At 42.2% G+C, this 22,333-nt stretch overlaps 1 protein-coding gene across 1 annotated transcript in view; it reads right to left on the reverse strand.

The window, feature by feature from the left end:
- The window catches only part of LOC134533547 (chaoptin), a 40,447-nt gene that overhangs the window by 15,352 nt on the left and 2,762 nt on the right, over positions 1–22,333 (reverse strand). Inside the window, exons 2-11 of the mRNA XM_063371080.1 lie at positions 20,331–20,622; positions 19,556–19,726; positions 16,658–17,133; positions 14,855–15,168; positions 9,433–9,652; positions 7,503–7,727; positions 6,225–6,860; positions 4,118–4,399; positions 3,774–3,997; positions 2,172–2,427 (exon numbers count right to left, since the gene is read on the reverse strand). Coding sequence (XP_063227150.1) covers positions 2,172–2,427; positions 3,774–3,997; positions 4,118–4,399; positions 6,225–6,860; positions 7,503–7,727; positions 9,433–9,652; positions 14,855–15,168; positions 16,658–17,133; positions 19,556–19,726; positions 20,331–20,622 — 3,096 coding nt within the window. The remainder of the gene's footprint in view (positions 1–2,171; positions 2,428–3,773; positions 3,998–4,117; positions 4,400–6,224; positions 6,861–7,502; positions 7,728–9,432; positions 9,653–14,854; positions 15,169–16,657; positions 17,134–19,555; positions 19,727–20,330; positions 20,623–22,333) is intronic.

Consider the following 22,333-nt stretch of genomic DNA (forward strand, 5'->3'; position numbering starts at 1 on the left):
CTACAACTCTTCACTCTGAATGGAGCGAGTGCACGCGAAGACTGGAACACGAAACACGATGGTACACGCGATGTTTCTAGAGTGAAGTTAAATCCACAATGTCAACTGGTGATTACAACATTGAAACAAAGTAAAAATGTTTCTCACGCCCGAAGCAGGTCTTGGTCACTCGGAGCTAGGGAATTAAGTTCGAAGGGATGCGCTTTCTTTCCTTATATCCCACGAGTGTAAATTTTTTTTTTGCTAGGCTGCGTGTGTGCACTAGAAAATATATAACACAAATTATATAAGCATAAATTCAAGTGTGTTTTTCCCGACCTCCTCTTATAAATTACTTGACCCAACTTCCTAGCTTATTACAATGAAATTGTTTTTAATAAAATATTTGTTTTTTTCTTTACCCTAATAAAAGCTGACGTTAATGCTTCGAGATCGAGATCTTGAGCCATAATCGCCAGTCACGTGACGTACTTTATAAATCGGGGGCACGTAGACAGCTTTAATTACGTGACAACTGTACATAAGAATGAAGGGACTTGACAAGTATTGGATATTTATCTGAGGGAATGCTTGACATTACATTATTCCAGGAGGCTAAGTAAGGGGTGAAATGTAATTTAATGAAAAACTACCTTGCCCCCCCCCCCCCCGGAGAGATTTGAATCCATGACAGAAAGAACTTAACCTGGTACGCTCACCCACAGACCACCAACACTGACCATTTGTTCGGTGACACGGAGTTTGAATAGTAGTAAAAATAAAAAAAATATTTATCGAATAGTAACCGTAATGATTCACCTGTGAAATTTTTTAGTTTTATTGTATTCAACACATAATTATTCATAAAATAGTCAAAAAGGTATTGTTGTCTTAGCAAAACATTGTAACAATACATAAATATATGTAAAACTTTTGTCCTCTATGTCATAGGACTACATCACAAAATGTTTAAAAAACTTTAAAGAGAGGTAATCAAAATTCTTAAAAACGTTTCCACAAAACGATTCGACACCATTTTGTAAAAATAATGTTTCATTACCGTATAATGGTAAAGTAAGTTTCCTCACCGAAATTTTTTATCATTACCTTATCAAAAAACTGTAACATTTTCTTAAAGAAAAAATGTAATGTATCATTATCGTAATATAAAAGTTTTATCTACAGAAAATGTTTTACATTTACGTATAAAATTTGTAAGGGTTTCTTGAAAAAAAAACATTGTAGCGAAATTATGTGACATTTCCTTACTAAAAAACTTATAATTTCCTCACCAAAACATTCTAAGGTGCCTTTTCCGAAACGATGTAACATTTGGTTTCAGATATATTGTAGCGTTTACTTACATAAACATTGCAAAGTATATTTACTGAAACATCGTAACATTTCCTTAATGAACCGTTGTAACATTTCCTTACCAAAAAAAAAATGTTTTAACGTTTCCTTACTGAAAATGAGAAACGTTCCCTTGCCAGAAAATATTGTAAAATTTCCTTACCAAACACTGAACATTTAAATATCGATAATTTTACAGCATTTCCTTATTTAAATATTTTAACAAATCCTTGTTGAATGATTGTACCGTTTCCTCACAGAAACATTGTAACATTTCCTTACCAAACACTGAACATTTTACCGTCGAAATATTGTAGCATTTCCTTGTTTAACTTGCGTAACATTGTGTTGCCGACGGATAGTAACGTTTTCTTTACTCAGGACACTGTAAAGGTTCTCACACACCGGAGCGGTAGCGGTGACGAGGCGGTGGCGGTAGCGATATTTGCACACGAGTCGCTGTATTGCGCATAAATGGACCGGCCGGACCTAGTAGAGAAAAAATTACTTCTTGCAGCTGCAATCGAAGATGAGCAGCAACCGTACCATCTATTCCTATAGCGTTTTGCCGATTTCAATCCGAACCACATCTTTTCTTCTGATATTCTTGTACTCAGGATCTGACATATCATATATCACAATGTTTGCCTTCACTGCTTCGATAAGTTTTTTCTGTTGCACTTGTCATTGTGCGATATCACAACACTACACCAATTTTGCACTTAAAACACTAGGCGGCCTGCGGGCTAACGCAACCTGCTGCGTTCTGGCCGCCAGCGCGGGGTCAGTTCCCGCCGTGTCGCTAGGGACACAGTGTGAGGAATGGGAGGGGGGCTGACCTCGAAGAAGTGCAGCGGCAGCTGGCGGATGTCGAGGGCGCGCAGGCGCTGCGCGCCGCCCATCATGGTGGCGTTGGTGAGCGCCGTGATGGGGTTGGCGGCCAGCGACAGCTCGCGCAGCTGCGGCAGCGACTGCGCCGCCATGGGCACGGCGCCCAGCTGGTTGCGCGACAGGTCCAGCCGCCGCAGCGCCGTCAGGTTCAGCGTCATGTCGAGCGGCGCCTCGGCCAGCTCGTTGCGCGACACGTCCAGGGACCTGCCTCGCACGCGCACACCCACTTCTCACTTCTGGGTTGCAGCCGCGTGCAGTAGCGGATCCAGAGGGGGGGCTAAGGGGCTCAAGCCCCCTCCAAAAGCATCTGGGTCCACTATTGTTTTAGTGTTTACCTTATAAAGCCTAGCCTCAGCTGGGTCAAGCCCCTCCCAAACCAAAATCCTAGATCCGCCACTGGCCGCGTGCTTGGCGAGCGTTCCGGTCGGCATTCCAGTCGCCGTCATCAGGGAGCAGTTACCTAGCAGTAGTTAACTGATACCCTGATGATGGTGTCTGCAATGTCGACCGAAACGTCTGCCAAGCACACGGCTACAACCTCAGAAGCCAAGCTACTTCAGACAATGGCCGTGAAAGCCTGCGAACATTAATACTTTCTTTCAGTTTTGTGATATGCACCGAACGAAAACAAATACCAAATTATACAATTATTTATTTCGGACTGAATCGGGTGGTTGTGTCAGGGTAGCTCTTGGGGTCTCGGTGCACGAGGTGTATCGGTATCAGTGCCGGGAGGGTGTAGTCATTGAAGCTGACGTCCTTCTCGATCGCCCCACCGATCAGAGGATAAGGCGGGTACAGCCTCAGGGTCTCGTTGATTTATTTAAAAGTGTAATTCGAGTGTGGCCATCGGCTTCTATATTTTTAATTGCGATTACCGGCAAGTGACTGTCTATATATATTTTTTTTGGAAACCATTACTGGTGTAATATGTATTTTTAATAAACTTCAGTCTGAACAATTTAAGTAATGTAATGTAACCAGTGACACGGTTTTTTTATGTACTAGAGAGAGAGATATGAGTTTTTTGGATGTACCATAGGGCAAGAAGGTTACTTATCAGAGGAAGAGGAGGTATTTGGACGTACCAGTGGGCAAGATGTTTACTTATCAGCAGAAGAGGAGGTTTTTGGAAGTAATAGAAAGAGAGGAGTGTTTTTGACATACTAGAGAGAGAGAGAGGAATTTTTTGAGGTACTAGAGGGAGAGGAGGTTTTTGGACCATCATAGGGAAAGAAGGTTACTTATCAGAGGGAAAAGATTTTTTTTTGGACATTCCAGAGATCGAGAATGCTTCTTTTCAGAGGGAGATGATGTGTATGGATGTATCAGAGGAAGATGTATTATTTTTTTTGGTTGTATAGTGGGTAAGAAGGTTACTTATAAGAGGAAGATGTTTTTTGGACATATCAGAGGGCAAGAAGGTTACTTATCAGAATATGTTTTTTGGACGTATCAGAGGTCAAGAAGGTTACTTATCAGAGGAAGAGGAGGTTTCTGGACGTTTCAGAAAGAGAGGAGTGTTTCTGACACACCAGAGGGAGACGTACCAGAGCGAGGGTAGCGGCAGCTCGGGCACGGCGGCCAGCGAGCAGTTTGACACGCCCAGGTGCAGCAGCGAGTGCTCCAGCCCGCGGAAGCTGCGGCCCCGGTTCTCGAACACCATCCCCTGGTTGTGGCTCAGCTCCAGGTGCGACAGCCGCCTCAGCGCGGCGAAGCTGCCGTCCTCCACCCGCGCCAGCCTGTTGCCGGACAGGTCCAGCCACGACAGCGACTGCCGGCAGACACAACGGGAGTGAGTCCGAGACCGGTCGGCAGCCGAAGATCAACTCAGACTTTTAGTTCTGTGAGCAGCATTTAGCGTTGCAGCATTCTGAAAGAGCAGTGAGCTGACCCGGAACTTGCCGAACATCTCGGCGCCCTGCAGCGACGCGATGAGGTTGTGCGACAGGTCGAGCTCGACCAGGCTGGCCGCGGACGCGCCCAGGCAGGAGGCGGGCACGCGCGCCAGCTGGTTGTGCGAGGCGTCCAGGCGCTCCAGGCCCTCCTCGGGGAACAGGCCGTCGGGCAGGGCGCGCAGCCTGTTGTGGGCGAGCTCGGACACGCGCAGGCCCGCCAGGCCACGGAACAGCTCGGCGGGGACGTCCGCCAGCAGGTTGTGGTCCAGGCGCACCACCTGCGCGCGACCTCGGGGTCAGGCTCACCAGGCTCACCAGGCTCGCCAGCAGGGGATCATGTGGCTCAACATCCCATCAGTAGACAGGATGAGGCGTGATTATATGGGAGGAGTATTGATATAATGCACGAACGAATTATGGCTTAACATCCCATCAACATCAAGTACATCAGAAGATAGGATGAGAGGTGATTATTTGGGAAGTAGTATTGGTAGAATGCGTGTGAATGAATGAACTATGGCTTAATATGTCGAAATCAGGGTCATCCGACGAGACCGAAAGGCATGATTATATTAGAAAGAATCTTTGGCGGGATGGATGAATGAATGAATGAACTATGGGTCATCAGAATAGACGGTGTGGGGTGATGATGTGGAAATGAGCATTGGCGGGATGGATGGATGAATGAACGAACTATGGGTCATCAGAAGAGACGGTGAAGGGTGATGATGTGGAAATGATCATTGGCGGGATGGATGGATGAATGAATGAACTATGGGTCATCAGAAGAGATAGTAAGGGGTGATGATGAGGAAATGATCATTGGCAGGATGGATGGATGAATGAACTATGGGTCATCAGAAGAGATGGTGAGGGGTGATGATGTGGAAATGAGCATTGGCGGGATGGATGAATGAATGAACTATGGGTCATCAGAAGAGATGGTGAGGGGTTATGATGTGGAAATGAGCATTGGCGGGATGGATGGATGAATGAATGAACTATGGGTCATCAGAAGAGATGGTAAGGGGTGATGATGAGGAAATGATAATTGGCGGGATGGATGGATGAATGAATGAACTATGGGTCATCAGAAGAGATGGTGAGGGGTGATGATGTGGAAATGAGCATTGGCGGGATGGATGAATGAATAAACTATGGGTCATCAGAAGAGACGGTGAGAGGTGATGATGTGGAAATGAGCATTGGCGGGATGGATGAATGAATGAATGAACTATGGGTCATCAGAATAGACGGTGTGGGGTGATGATGTGGAAATGAGCATTGGCGGGATGGATGGATGAATGAACGAACTATGGGTCATCAGAAGAGTCGGCGAGGGGTGATGATGTGTAAATGAGCATTGATAACTGGGTGTGGATAACGGGAGTACCCCGAAAAAATACTCGCTGGTCCACTGTGAAGACTGCCACGTTTCCCACTTGAGAAAATTCCGGGGTTCTTTCTTTTAAGTATCTACCCGGATCTCCCTAAGTGGGAGTCGAATGGTTTGACCACTTAAAACTCTGGTCTCTAGCACTCCAAAAAAATGTGGAGTAATGAGTCTTTGAAATGCCAATTACTGCACTAGCGAATTGAAAATTTTGTTAATATTTCTCAAGTAATTCATGCGAGATTATTTTCCCAAATTTGTCTGCAAATGTCACAGTGCCTAATAAAATGTACAATAATGTCTTCAAATCTTATTAAACTGTATTTGTCATAGTGTTAATAAAATTCTTATCGAAACTATATGTATTTATGACCATTATTTACACAGCTATAAGACAGAAAACTTTGAATTTATATGGTAAGTATTATCAGAATAGTAAATTAGTTCAACTTGTTAAGAGTTCTTTAGAGTTTATTCAATCAACATCAGTTCAAGGATAAAGCAATCGTCATTTTCATGTATTAAAGGAACATACTGACATATGTGTGGATTGTTTTTCGGGACAACATAGACAGAGAACAGAATGTCTGGACCGCGAGATACGATCCCATTGTCTGCGGATAACTGGACCAGCGGTTTACCGTGGAACCGTCGCCTGTGACAGAAAGTTGGAACCCTTCCAAAAGCCAAGTTACTGAAAGTACAGGAACCTGCAGACGGCGAGTGTTCCTGAACGAGTCGAAGTCCATCTCGGAGAGGCGGTTGTGGGACAGGTCGAGCCACTGCAGGTGCGGCATGTTGCCGAACACGTCCCTGGTGGCGTTCTGCAGGTGGTTGTGCCCCAGGTACAGCTGCGTGACGGAGGCCTCCACGGGCTGCAGGTAGCCGCGGCCGAACCACGAGATGTTGTTGAACGACAGGTCCAGCACCTTCACGTTGGAGTGGAAGAACCCGGAGCCGTCCCGGCCGCTGAGGCTGCTCGCGTTCACCTCCAGCTTCTGGATGCGGTTGTGGCTGACGTTGACCCTGAACGACGCCAGCACCCCCACCTGGTCCATGGCGGCGAAGTCGAAGCCCGCCAGCTCGTTGTAGGCCAGGTCGAGCGTCTGCAGCTCGGGCAGGTTCTGGAAGGCCTCGTCCGAGATGGTGCGGATCTTGTTCCCCCGGAGGTCCAGGTGCTTCAGCCGGTCCATGTTCATGAAGGCCCGCCGCTCCACGCGCCCGATCCTGTTGTCGTCCAGGTACAGCCGCTCCAGCGAGGTCAGGTCCACGAACGTGTGGGTGTTGATGGTTTGCAAGTTGTTGAAGGAGAGGTACAGCTTTTCAAGCGACGAATGTATTCCACCCTAAAATAAAAAACATGAACATTATTTACCAAAAATTATCACTTCAAAACTTTATTATCTCTTAAAGATTTGTGCAATGGGAATGCATGACTTGATGTAAGCTTTTGGACATACACCATTGCTAGGCTTTTCAAAGATTTGTGCAATGGGAGTGCATGACTTCATGTAAGCTTTTGGACATACGCCATTGCTAAGCCTTAGCAATAGCGTATGTCCAAAAGCTTACATCAAGTCACTTCAACACTTTGCTTATTTCTCCCAGTGTTGAAATTCGTCAATGTGCTGTACACATGAACTTTGACATGGTTTTTGAAGTATACTTTCTTACATTTCAAAACTGCTGTTTTGTTTACTAATGTATGTAATGTACCCAAACGAGATTTTGTACCATGTTTTAAGTAATTAATATTGCCGAATACACTCAAAATAGAATATAGTGAAAATTGATTGTCAATTCGTTGAAACAGCTCATCTTGAACCTGTGAATTTCAACTTATTATTTTAGCGACAAAATCAGCTATTACCACTAATTTTTTCTCTGAATATCACTCACTTATTCACTATTTGACAACAGTTTACTTCAGTCGCAATTATTTCAGCCATGTTCGGAGCGTCACATGAAGGAAACATGGCGATCCTTGCCTGGAATGTGCCCTTGAAGACGGTCTCTATCTGGTTGTCCTGGAGCTCCAGCACCTTGAGCCTCCTGAGGAAGTGGAAGGACGTCTCGGGCATGGAGCGCAGGCGGTTGTTGCTGAGGTCCAGGTGCTGCAGGTTGCCCAGGGGACGCAGCGCCTCGGAGGGCACCGCGCTCATCGCCGAGGAGAGCCCGTGTGCCATGCGCAGGAAGGCCAGCGAGTGCCCGACCTGCGAGCACCAGCCTAGGCATCACACGCTGCTGCCGTCTGCGGCCGAGCTTCGTGTAGGCGAAGGGAACCGGGGACGCTCCACAACGCCGAAATACCACAACGCCGAACGTACAATAACGCCGAATGCCAAATTGACTACAACGCCGACAGCTAGAAAACTGTTGTGTACCACAACGCCGAAATATATTAACGTCAAAAAATTTCATTGAAGGACTGCCACAAAGATTAGGTTAGGTAGGGTTAGGTTAGATTAGTCTAGGTTAGGCTAGCCGAGGTTAGGTTAGGTTGTGGTATTTCGGCGTTAAGATACATTTAAGAAACACACACAAATTCATTCAGTTGTTTTTCATTTTGCTCCTGTGGCGGCCCCCTCCCCCCCGGCAGCAACATTTCTCGGCGTTACTGTATTTCGGCGTTGTGGTACACAGCAGTTTTATAGCTGTCGGCGTTGCGGTCAAATTGGCATTCGACGTTATGGTATTCGGCGTTATTGTACGTTCGGCGTTGTGGTATTTCGGCTTTGTGGTAACGACCCAAGGAACCTTACAGTATTAACCGTTTAATGAACTTCAACCAGATGGGCAGCATTTTAATATAATTCCTTGTCGAAAATCAGGTCAACAACAGGGATTAAGTAATTTTTTTACATGTCTTTTTCGCTTTTATAGGAGCCGTTTTCATTATATAGTTGAACCTTTCGCTCTGCACATCGAATGATTCTGAAGTTGACGTAGTTGCTCCGAAAGCGAATTCTTGCGGCGGGTGTGGAAACTACGTGTGATTCACCTCGAGAAATGTAGTTGAAAACACAATTATCTTATATTTATCATGCTCGACATTATTTTAAAGGATTCTACGTTAAACTTTGTGTCCGAGTTTAGCACCATGTTATTAAGTGTCATGTAAAACGTTTCCCAGTAATTGGATTAAAGCAGACAATAATAATAATCAAATTAATTGTTTTAATTTATTTTGAAAACTTTATTATTTACTGGAATATATTTTTACTTCTCTTAGGTCAAGATAGCTAAGTAAATAACTTAGCTTGATTAGTGTTTGTTGCAGTGATGTCTAAACTATCCGCAGATAAAACAGCATAAGAGAAAGAATATTAAATGTTCAAATAGAGCCACCTACGTTTGTTTCCAATTTCATCCCGCCCAGGATTTCTACGTTTTGTGCCGTAAACTTTACACTATAAATTTGTTTAGACGAGCAAGGGCTATACGGGGGTACAAGGAAACAAACAACGTATTCCTGCACATACAAAACGGCACAACTTTATGAACGGTAATTTTAAACCTAGTTAAATTAAATCGTAACATATTTGATAAAATAAAATAATCAAAAACTCGAATCACTTAAGAAAAAACCATCGGGATATTTTTCACTCCTTAAAAATACATATTCAGTTATACATCTGTAACAGCTCCCAAAAATAAATTTTAAGAAGTAATATTTTTTGTTTGTTTTATAATACATAAAGAATTTTTTTACACTTGTGTTTATAATTCAGATATATTAGTGTGTATTTTTATATCCTCATTTTGCAAAATTAATCTATAGTATAGTAAATTTGTGTATAATTGGTTTCTCGCCAGCTTTCAATTCAAATCCCATAATAAAAGTAATGTACTTATTTATCTCTCATGCCTACAATGTTTGGTTACTCAACTACACAAGTATGTTCCAGTGAGTCTTACCTCCGCGAATGCCTCGGACTCGATCTGCGAGACGGAGCCCTCGGACAGGTCTAGTCGCTTGAGGCCGCGCACGTGCTTGAAGGCGTGGTTCTTGATCGTGCGCAGGTTCCCGTGCGTGATCTTGATCTCCTCCAGGTCCAGCCCGAAGTCCTCGAAGTCCTGCGGGCTGAGCTGCGTCTGCGGCAGCTTGCTGAGCGTGATCGCGCGCAGGTTGCGGATCCTGTTGGATCACGCGACGCACTTCACGGGTGCCAGTACATCCTGCAGGTCCCGCTTGGATTGTGATCGCATCCATTCAAAACTGTGTCACGTGTAACCACCATCTGTTTACTTTCATGATGCGTAAACATCTAAGCTTTCGGTGTACGGCATTTGGTAGCAGTACATAATACTGTGATCATTAGAGACCTGCAAAATTCGCGGATTCATTCGGTGATAGGCTAGAATTCAAACACATATTATACCTCTTAGATAATTTTGCTATTGGCTTACTGTTCATCTGGACGAATCTCAAACAGTTATAAACCCTCAACCAAAGAAGGATCGAATCACAGACAAACCAGCTGAGACGACTTACAAGTCGGCAGCCAATGAACTTGCGTTATTTGCCCGAGTGTACAAGGGTATGTGCAGTCTATCCTGAAGGCCATCGAAACCGCGAATTTTGCAGGTCTCTAGTGATTATATAACGGAAATGCATAACGATGAAGCTGCGTTTGCGCAGAAGTCTCACAAACCTCGTAAAGATGGCGGACCGGCATGATTCATTCGTATATATAGTTTCATAAAAAATCTGTGTCACCCATGCAAGTACCAATCATGTTGTATGGTGTTAAACTTTGTTAATAATAGTCCAAACTAAAGCACACGCTTCCATCCGCTCGACCATCGTGACAACATGATGGACAATAAATAGTTTGTAAACGTATATATATTATAAGAAAATCTCGTAAAAATTACATTTTTACGAGTCCTGTTATTTTAAGTCACCCTGCCTTCACCAGCCCAGAAACTGCATCATAATTGCTCCGAAACTACCCGAAACGCATTAAAAGCACGGACTTGGAGAAATAAAACTAGGAAAAAAACTTGGGTTTGGTTCAGTTCGGTTCGGTTCGGTTATGTTATTATAATCTTGTTAAACATAATTATAGTGTTTTATTAAGGTGAAAATGCTTACCTTTTTTTCCCCCATAAAATGAATACATTTCGTGTATTTATCACGCTCGGCAATATTTTTAAGAATTCTACGTTAAATTTCGTGTTCAAGATTTGTTAATACAAGTTTATTTGTAACATGAGAAAACACGTTATCGAGATTAAATGTTTACACATCACTTACGAGTACTGAAAGACTCTCTCACTTGTTTTTTACCATGTCTTTAATATCATCATTTTGACTCCACTTGACAAATGTTGGGTCTGCTTCCCCCCCCCCCCCCCAACAAGAGCTACTTTACTGCGTTTAATATTATTCACTGAAGTATAACATATATTAACAGAACTACAATGAACAATATCTTGAAAGATACAACTGGAGGTGCATTATTTTCACCACGAGTACTTGTACATCATGAACCTTAAGCTTATCTGAGTAATGAAATTATTATAATAGCTAGTCAATGTAATACTCAAAAGTCTTTGGTTTAATTTGAGTCGTTATTTAAAACAATACAAAATAACAACCTTAGGTCCACGGATATTTTATCGCAAGTAATATTGTTTCACAATAAAAAAAACCGACGAATATATTGAGCAAGTCACCTGTAATATGATTACTAGTGATTTTTAGCCATTGAAGAAATATTAAACTTGAAACGTGATCTATTTGATTCGTGTTCCTGCTATATCTTATTTACAAAACAATTATTTCTTGGATATACTCTCTGTTTCGTATGTTTTCAATGAATTCAGGTTATATGCGTTATTAACAAATAAGAATAAGAATACACAATTTCGTAAACTAAGGATAGGTTGTACCCATTCTATGGATATGGGAATATTACATTCAGGGTACACACTTGTGCACCCATTGTTTACTAGTTCCCCACACATGTTTGCATACATGTATACCCATTACGTTTGATTTAAACTACTTGTTTCACATTACACATTACTCACTCCCGAAATAGTAGCAAGTAAACGGCACAAAAATATACTACGCCTTTATTTATTGTTATTACTTGACCTTTTTTGTTTTTGTTGTTTTTGTGTTATGCACCCTCATCCTTTTAATCTCTTCTTGTGTGGCTGTATATATATATATACATACTTATGCAAACGATGTTAACCATGTTTAAAATTCCTTGAAGATAGCAAGGAAAAAATAGGGAATGTGGATCAAATTAAAGCTGCTATATTAGCAGTAAGAAGTAAGAAGATAAGAAATTACAAACCATTATGCATCGTCAGTATATCTAAAACCATTCGGGAAAGGTACGAAAGTGACATAAATAAAGATTCCTCGGAAATAGGAGTGTGGTAGATGGCCTACATTATTTCCTGACTTGGAGGTACATTAAGCAGAATATTTTTACAAATGGAGCAAAGTTACTTAAGCTTATCTCAAATAGATGTGCTACAAGTAAGCTTATAAATTACCAGATAAAATGGTATTTATATTTTCTCTTTTCTCCAAGGAAAGGAGTCAGCAGGAAAAAAATGGCATAGAATATTCTTAAGGCGGCATCCCGAACTATCGATTACAAGACCTCAAATTTATTATTTTCCACTGCCAAAGCATTTAATCCTACCGTCACAGACAAGTTTCCTGGCGAAAAATGGAGTCTATAAAACACGCACTTCACGGTATGTACATACCACTACCATGATAATAAAATTAAAGCTATACAAAATAAGCACACCAAAGTACTTTAATTGAAAGGAAAACGTCAAATATGTGGCCTTTAATCAGCTGAGAAGTTTGCCTTATCACAGATGTCACTTCCACAGCAGGTTATTATTTTCCACCTCTCATAGTAGTTCCAAGAAAAAAATATGAATCAAGATCTGAAGCGTTTGTTACGCCTCCGTTGGTTCCTGGTTTAAATTATTTTCTAATTTTAACGTCTTTTTAATCGATTTCGTTTATATTGTTTGTTTAAATGCTTAATTATAGATATTTTGGTCTTGCCTAAAACACGCCCTGTAATATGGTTAAACACAACGGACATTAGCGGCTCTGCTGTTTTGTGTTTCCACGAGTGAACACCGCGCGGCGCGCGGAGCGGTCTGACGTCACGAGAGGTGTGAACGAGCCCGCCACTGCGGCTGGCGAGGCACACGGTGCGAGCGGCTGGTCGGGCGCACATCGGCTTGCGGGAGCAAGTGTTTTGGGCTGCAGCCATGGAAAGACGTACCGCATTCACCAACGCCGCGAGGAGTGGCCAGCCCGGGCGGTCATTCACAACACTGCATGCAAAAAAGTAAGCCTCGACGCACCTTTCTATTATCAACCAGACATCGGGTTGGGCTTTTGGTGGAACAAAACAGAGCGACTAAAGTGATTATGAACTGCGACGTTACTAGGCTCATTTATTGTTAACTCTACGAACTAAACTTTTTGCGTTTCATTTGGGGCTGTGCGAACAAACTGGATTTACTGGATGTGAGACTTAAACTCTTTTATGGTGTGGTGCTGGTAATTGGCACGGACTATAGCGTCACAATTTGGGACCAATTTGACGAAGATAATTGGGGATGTGTGAAACACGTTTAAGACAACTACGTCATCCACGATAACTTTTTCAGAACTATTAGGGCGAATGTATGTTTGTTAAATGTTTGTAAAATCAAGCATAAAATGTATCTGTATGATTATTTATATTATAGGATTTTTTAATGCAAGATCGCGATCTGCAGTTAGTGTAAACTGGTATGTAGTAACTGCACCAAGCCCATGCCATGGTGCAAACGCCGTAAAATTAAACATCAGCCAGGCAGTGATGCATTTAATTATTTTTTATGCCGTCCTATCCTGCTTAGGGAGTCTAGTGTCCGCTGCCTTTACACTTTTTACCCGACTGCGGTCTTTGGCTTTAAATCCGAGCGCCTCAAGTAAGGCCTCAGATCTAGTTAATGGAACTCTGTCAAGTTCCACATTTGCACGCCAACCTTCAGGCTTCATAATGACCAATCTAACTATCCAATATTTTAGTCAGTTCATAAACCAGTCAAAATAAACAGCAAGAATATCATGCTGTTCTTGTGTGCCTCTCTCTTCATTCGTTACAAAAGATAGAACCATTATATCCAAGCATCATACCACCACTCAAGACCTATTATTCTCAAGAAATAAAGCAGTGGCTACAAAGAAATTTGGCCAAGTTGTTACAATATATGTTAAATAGATTAAACTATAAGGCCTATCCAAGCTATTACTGCAGAGACTGCTGTAAAAGTATTTTACAAGGCACGGAATTATTCATAAAATAAACTTGTTTTCCATCCACATTATTTTCCGCTTTTGATGATGTGCATCACCCAGGACATCAAGAATATCATCTTCATTAACGAGATCATGCAACTCTTTAAAAACATAAAGAGAATCCTCTTCCTCAGCCATTTGGTACACCTCAAAAAGAAACATCAAAGGTCTGCTTGTACCAACTGACTGATTCTCCACAATAATTTTTCCGTGTACGAGAAGCTCATTTGAGTTCCATGCCAGTTATATGATTACTTCTAACACTTGTTCAAGGTGTGGATCTAACCAGCTATGAAACAACTCACCGTATAAGCTAATCTTAGAAGCATAGCAAAAATGTTGGTGGCAATTAGAAAACACGCAAAAAACGCAGATGGAAAGGCAGGATGTAAAATAATCACTAAAACTAAACAAGCAATTTTATCACATCTCAAGGGGGAAGAAAATTGTCACATTATCATAACATGCCGACAGTTGCTCCAAGGAGCAACTTATTCCTAAATAGAGCTCTGAATCTGACGAAGATGCTGAAACCTGTATTGTGGTAGATAACTTTTAGAAGATCACGAAGGAAATGACTGTAAATGCTGTAAATTTGCAAGTGGGGCCACACAATTTGCGAGAACACTGTTGACAAACCTTTTTGTTTGTTATTAGAGAGTATTCAGATTTTTCAACAAAAGCAATGCGTAGGAAGTAAATTATTGTGTTTATACAGTTAAATGGGGGACAATTCTAATTGTTTTATAATATTTTAATTCCTTACCGCTTTATGATCGAGTGGTTTTCCCATAATTGGGAGCCAGTAGCCTACATGGTGATGTACCATGTGAAAATTTGTTGTTCCTTTTTAACAGTGATAACAACTTAATTTATAATATCATTTCGTGTCGTACTTTTAGTTGCTCTCTGATTGCAACACTTAGTTAATGCTCTGATGCTACCGGCTGTAGAGAGGTTAGTTGAAGACAGCAGTCGAGTGCGGCGAGGGCTGACCTGCGCAGATCCTGCAGCGACGCCACGCCCATGTCCCGGCCGCTGACATCGAGGCGGTACAGGCTGTACTGGAAGCCGCTGAGCGAGTCTCCGGGCAGCGCGCCGTCGGGCAGGTGGTTCTCGCCCAGCGACAGAGTCTTCAGGAAGTCGAACTCGCGGAAGAGCGCGTGAGGCAGCGCCGTCAGGTTGTTGCCGTACAGGTCGAGCTGCTGAAGCGACGCCTCGAGGCCGCCGAAGGCGCCCGGGGACAGCACCGTGACGCCGCAGTCGCGCAGGGACAGCTCCCTGATCCTCGCGTCCCTGAAGGCGTCGGCCTGCAGCCGGAGCCGACATCATCCCATCTCCTCCAGACACCGGTGTCAGATAGCGACATGCATGCATTGGGGAGTTGCAGAGGAAAGGAACACACCCAGGGTTACTGTTTGCATTACGGTACGATTTCACATACCATAATGTTTTATTGCATTCTGAGTCATTATTTTGGTTGTTTTTAATTGTTCCACAGATGCTTCACTATATCAACATATCAAATCACTGTATATAAATAATTTTTTCCACTAGACATATTCAAAATTGTATCAGCTGTTGGTTGAAAGTCAGGCAAATGGTCATATAAAAAAATCTGTCTGACCAATTTTCGCAATGGTCACTCAATGTGACACTTTCTGTGTTTCCATAACTTCTAATGCATTCAATTTACTTGCATATTTCTAAATGTTTCCCCTGATAAATCTTAAATTAGCCATAAATGTATCAAGATGACTGGTAAAGCCCCGAGGTTTAAATCTCGGACTTACCCGAGTTCTTAAACAATGTGCATTTTTCGCTCTCCATGAATGCTGTAATTGACAGATATTTATTGTTAAATAAACATTTGATGGTGGAAACGCAGCTTGAAAGAGCTCTCTGATCACTCCCAGTTCCAGCCATGCATAGTCCATGAGGTGTCGTGGAAAGATGTTTTATGATTCAAGAAGACGATTTTAATAAAGAGATGCAAAAATATTGTCAATGAAGAATGACAGGTTCACATATCTGGTTGTAGATGCGTCATATTATTGGAAATAATTTTTCGCTGCACAGAGCAGTAGCCATCCACAAATACAGTTCGCGACATTGCTCCGTTACCATGTTGTGACATCAACCTAAAAGCCAAGATTGCCATGACAACGGCTTCCAAAGCTTCAGATCAACTTCAATTAACATTTATCATTTTCTTTTAATTTCTCGATGACAACACAATCATCGGAGACAAAAACTAGAATTAAAATAACTCAAGAATAATATGACATGAAACAGTCATGGCATAGTAATAAACTATCCCAGAATTTGCTTAAAGAAATTTTGGGAAATTTTGGTACACAGAAGTCAGTTTGAATGGACTGGGTTCCGGGCCTTGGTCATCTGAACTGCGAATGCAATGTATACAATTGCACCATATCGCTCCATAGATGTTCAAAGAGTACGAGGTATCTTGTTCATGAAGATTGGGTTGCCGTTGAGTGAGGTCCTGTTGAGCAGGTCAAAGTGCTGGAGCGATCCGGGAGGCAGGTGTTGGATCTGGGGTTAGAGCCTGTGTCGTCCGGAATGTGAGCACACTGTGTTAACGCTGCACCATCTCGTGAACCAGTAACATACCTCTATCATGAATATGGGGTTGCCATCGAGCGAGGTCCTGTTGAGCAGGTCGAAGTGCTGGAAGGCTCCGGGAGGCAGGTGTTGGATCTGGGGTTAGAGCCTGTTAAGTCCAGGTTGTAAGTACCGCGTGTTACCACTACACCACCTTGCGAGCCAGGAACATACCTCGATCATGAAGATGGGGTTGCCATCGAGCGAGGTCCTGTTGAGCAGGTCGAAGTGCTGGAAGGCTCCGGGAGGGAGGTGTTGGATCTGGTTGTAGTCGAGCCGCAGCGTGTCCAGGGAGAGCCGGGTCCCGGGCTGGTCGGGCTCCGAGCTGGCGCTGTGCAGGTTGGTCACCATGTTGTAGGACAGGTCGAGCGTGCGCAGCGCCCTCAGAGGGGCGACCTGGCGGTAGGGCACCCAGGGCAGCTGGTTGTCGGCCAGCAGGAGGCGCGACAGTCGCGGCGGGCCGGAGTGGAACGTGGCCGGGTCAAGTCCTGAGAGGTCGTTGCCGGTCAGGTCGAGCGACTCGAGCGAGGGCAGCGCGCTGAACGCCTCGGCAGGCAATGAGGAGAGCGCGTTGTGTGCTAGCACCAGGGTCTGGAGGGAGCCCTCCAGGCCGCGCCAGCTGTCCGCCGATATCTCCGAGATCTTGTTGCCTGCACCAAGAGAACACTCCGAGCCTAAGTCTTCCGGGGTTGTGCAGTGTCCACAATTCTGGACACCCAGGTGTAACTGTCTCAACCTACAGTGGCCCTAACCCAGCTGGAGATACGGCTTTAAGTCATATGGTCTTGCAAGATGGTGCACAGTTCTGTTTCATGTCGCGTTTAGCAAGAGTTTTCTCGAAGGCAAAGATAAAGAAAGTGAAAGACCGAATCTTGGTTTCAACAATTTATAAGCCAAACACTTTTTAATAGTTGAATTTTTAATTTCGCTTCAGTAAAGCATAGAATATTATTTAGTTAAAAACCTGAATTTTAAAGTGGTTTTCTGCTACAAATAGATCCCCATGTGAAATCATTGATGTTTATTATTGAAGTAATTTTTGAGAATGATTATGAATGTGGTAATACTGACAATAGATACTAAGTTTGCGTGTTTGAAAATATTTAAATGTTTTTTTTAATTGCCTTAATGAAGACCAACTATAATAATAAAAAAAATTAATAAAAACATTTTGAAACAATATGACATCTTTAGATGCGTAATTAGTACAGAGCCTACTGAAATAACCAATAAGTATGATGATGTCAAAATTTGTACAAGTGTGCCCGAAGATGATAATGGATAGTAGTTTCTCTAAGAATTGGTCAGTGTTTCTTTCGTAGGAAAACATGTTGTATTCATAGTTGCTGTTTTCGATGCTGTTTACGGGGTTTTCCATTGAATATTATCGCAATTAGGTAGGCAATTCGTTTACCTGTTTGCAGTGTCTTGTTCCTGTGTGATTTACGAATATATTTATATAGAGTGTTTTTAATTGATGAATAATGTAAATGCTAATTGCATTAATTATTGAAATACATTAGGAAATTAAAAGACAATGTGAACTAATGCCTGAAATTGCACAAAAGATACTTAATGATCCATATCTCACAGCTTATACACAAAAATATCATCATGCGCGTTCATGCCAGTGTTGCACCATTGCAACATGGACTGGTGAATTCTATGGCTTAGACCAGATACGTTTCAGGCATCTTCACAGGCTCGCTTAAAAAAGTTTTTTTTTCAAGACTTGCACGTTCGTAACCACTTTAGCATACATTAAATTCTTAATCTGAATATGGGGATAATGATAAAGATGGTAACCGCACTGGTCATGTGACACATTCTCGTCTGCCAACCCGTCTCCCAGGGAATGTGTGTACCATATGAGAGCACACTGGAAGATTCAAGTTAACAGTGCTCCATCTAACACTTACCATACCAACAATAACACTTCCCAAATATTTATCTCCAACAACTTGTGAACTACAAGGTTTAATCTGAGCTAGATAAGGAACTACAGTTCTTGGAACCATCGCTGTATGACTTCTGTGATGCGGTTTAAAATGAACCTGGATTATTTCAGACGTTTCTTTAGTTTTTCACACGTGGAAATAATTTAAAGTATAGTCTGGGGAAGGTAGGCCTTACGGAATACCGGTGTTAGAACTATGCGTTTACAGACATATTTTTATATGGGAATTTTTGTTTCTTATATTCTACCAATCATATATAAAAATTTGTTTCCCTTGTTTAACACACTGTTTAGTATTCCTGTAAATTAAAGATAAATTAAATCTTATTTGGTTTTATATGTTTATATAAAATCGTGTATTTTTTTATGTACACTGAAAGTAAGATTTTGCAGAATTAAAAGTCTGTACATAGTATAAAGAATTGGGAAAATTGAAAAATTTATTTATAATTATTATTTAAATTAAAAATTAATATATTTTTTCTAGAATTCTACTCATTATGACAATTCTTCTGTTTATCTGTGTACGATATGCTCATTGAGTCAATCAGTTCATTCCGTCCATCTTTGGTTTGAAATCTTTCCTATATGACTTAACTCCGCGGTGATCATGTCAGTAGAGGGTACCACAAACACACTTAAAAATGTATCGTTCACATCAACAAAATGAAAGAATTTTAAAGTAAATGACAGGCAAAATGGTGGGGGGGAAACCCCTCCCTCTCCCTCGTAATGAAATTCTGAGTACGCTTCTCTGCACAAACAGGAAACAAATAATCATCCCAGTCCATATGTTTCGTAACAAAATAGAAAAAGTGACAATACAAAATAATATTTCAAATTTCCGATACAATTATTCTCAAAAATAAATCATCTCAAAATGATGAGCTGACTATATTTCTGGCTAAATGATACAAGTCTGAGTAACTAATCCAGAACTTAAAACCCCAAAAAACTCTCTTACGATGGACTGCTGATCAGTTTGTCAGACACGTGTAAAGATTAATGACTCAACTGATTGGTGGGAACTAAGACCAACTGACATGGACTTGACATGACTATTCAGTGCCACGAATGCAAGGTGTTGTGCTCTACGTGTGAGAGCCGTCAGCCACCTGTGAGGTCCAGCCGCCGCAGCTTCTGCAGGTGTCGGAAGGCTCTGCTGGGCACGGCCTGCAGCTGATTGTGCTGCAGCTCCAGCTCCCACAGCGACCTCTCCAGGCCGACGAACGCCTCCGCCGGGATGTCCGGCACGGGGTTGTGGCTGATCTCCAGCCGGTACAGGCCTGGGGGAGCGCGGTCACCCACGTCACTTTGGCAGTTTGCGGCATGCTTGTCAATCACTTCAAATAACCTACCTACCGCACGAAGCTTCATTCAGGCCTGACTCAAACTTACATTTCACCATCAAAGCTGGGTCTTTCTTTCTGAAAGCATTCTAAAGGATTGAATTCAGCCTGTTATCCACGTATAGATACTGTAAACAAAAAGCTTGTTTTGGTCTTTCCTTGGCAGGCTTACGGCAAACGTGACACCTGGAGGCTGGATCGCTTATCAAGGTTGCTCTGAGCTAACATCCTTGTCGTAACATCCTGCTACAAGCTTCACGGCAAGCTTGATTCAAGCTTGAAACAAGTATTTTTTTTGCTGTCCGGGAATTAAGACTCGATGCTGTGCAGGTTGATGCTCTCCACATGCAACATGAAAAGTCTCGGAGGAGTTGAACTGGGTCGGGATATGGTTGAATGGGCATGATGGGATAGTTTCTAGGGTGCATGTAACTTGCAGGAAGTATGGCTCATTGATACGCAGGATTTATTTCTTCAAGTGTAAGAGTTGAGCTGGGGAAGCACAGGATCGAGTGAGCATGCCATGGTGGAGGGCACTCACCAGTGGCCTGCAGGAAGTACGGCTCAATGCTGCGCAGGTTATTGTTCTCCAGGTGCAGCATGAATATCTTGGACGAGTTGAGCTGGGGCGGGATGCGGGCGAGCGGCACGTCCTGGCACACCACGATGCCCAGGTCCGGCACGGCCTTGGAGCAGCTGCACAGCGGGTTGAACACGCAGGGCGGGTACTGCACCTGCTCCACCTCGCGGCCGTGCGCCAGCGACACCCACACCATCAGCAGCACGGAGACCACGACCAGGGCGTAGCCCATCTTCATCACGGCGCCTATGCCCTGCGAGCACACCATCACACACACACGTCTCACCATGCTGTCCTCGCGCTCATTTGGACTGTCCAAACTCCGCAGGGTGGAAAGAACTTTTAATGTTTTAACAAAGAGATGTAAAACACTTTGCAATATAATGATACAAAAATTTGATTCAAATACTCCTTCTATGTACTTATATATAATTATATATTTGGTTTATTATGAACTTGTTGAAATTTTGTTTTGTTATCACAATTTTTTCCTTATTACATTATTAAATGTTGTTTCCGGGAATTTTGGCATTCCTGTAGTATGATTTTCTCTTCAATGTAGACTTTAAAATTCCAAAAGGACACTTGTCTGCCTTGGACATTTCAGCGATGAACTATGGGAAACAAATGAATCCTAATATGCTGTTCTTGGGCTCGATGCTATGACTCAGAGAGGCTGTTCTTTGAGCGCAAGTCCAGGGAACCGTTGCTATTGCTGAATGTACTGGTAAGACGAGCGGTGTTGCCAAACTTTTGCAAGATGTCATATCGCTGACTGAAGAACACGTACCCTGACATAGTCTTATATGTACAAAATTACTTGAGCATGTTCCGTGGTCCGGGTTTAATGCTTCGGCGCGCTGCATAAAGCGTTTTAACGCAGATTAACTTGATGTGTGATATAAGAAACTAGGTGTCACATAAATAACCTCAACTCTTTAACGTAATTGTTTAAAGATTATGACGAAGGCAATAAACTTTTCACTTTGTAGTTTGTAATTTTACATCGTTAATTAAAATATTGAAACAACCGAAGGAGATATTAATTTTGATGACACGATGCACAAATTTCTGAGATACAAGCTATTTTTTTTTATTTAAGCATGCAGCATAACAGTGCCTCAGAATGCTTTGTTCACGAAGGCTAAAGATACAGGTTCAATTCCCATCGGTATCAATCCGAAATTTTTGTCAACTTGGGAACGTTGCTGTGAGTCTTTTGCGGTTTAAACACTACTTTGTAGAGTTCAATATTATTTAACTGAGCGTGGCATATTACAAATAATGTCTAGGATGGGCCAAACCAACCAATCATGCTCTGTAAACAAAAGAAGGCAAGATGCGAAGTGCTTAGTAAACACATTTTAGATTACCAGTTCATAAATTACGCAAAGCGCAATAACGCAACTCAAGTTTTGTTCAACTTCCAACTTTCTTACGTTCTGGCTTCCGTTATCAACGGCCATATTTGCAAAGAAGTGTTCCGAAAACTTTAAGAGACGCATACTTTATGTGCACAGAAGACCACAATGTTCTCTTTATTATATAAATCATGTTTACATGTGTTAAACTTTCACACATTCAAAGAAAATAACTCTTTAAAATAAAATTATTTACAATTTATTTTCTTCTCGTAATAGGCATGGATTACACTAACATAATGAAACGTGACCAAGGTTTTGTTTATCTTATTCTTTTCAGTGTTTATTGCTTAATTTGATGATGCTGATCATGGATATGTGGATGGTTTTTCCCCACTATCGATATTTCAGTATTCTTAAGAACAACCAAATAACATGTTCATTTAATGCAACACGGTGCATAAAGAGAATTAATATATGTACATTCTATATTGGTTCTATAATGGTTCACATAATACTGAATAATATTTCATTTTTCATACAATAATGCCCTCACTCAAAAATGTAAACGATAACGGCTTTTCCTTTGTTCTTTGGATCCCT

The sequence above is a fragment of the Bacillus rossius genome, chromosome 6 (assembly GCF_032445375.1).
Source record: "Bacillus rossius redtenbacheri isolate Brsri chromosome 6, Brsri_v3, whole genome shotgun sequence".
In the NCBI taxonomy this organism is placed as follows: domain Eukaryota; kingdom Metazoa; phylum Arthropoda; class Insecta; order Phasmatodea; family Bacillidae; genus Bacillus; species Bacillus rossius.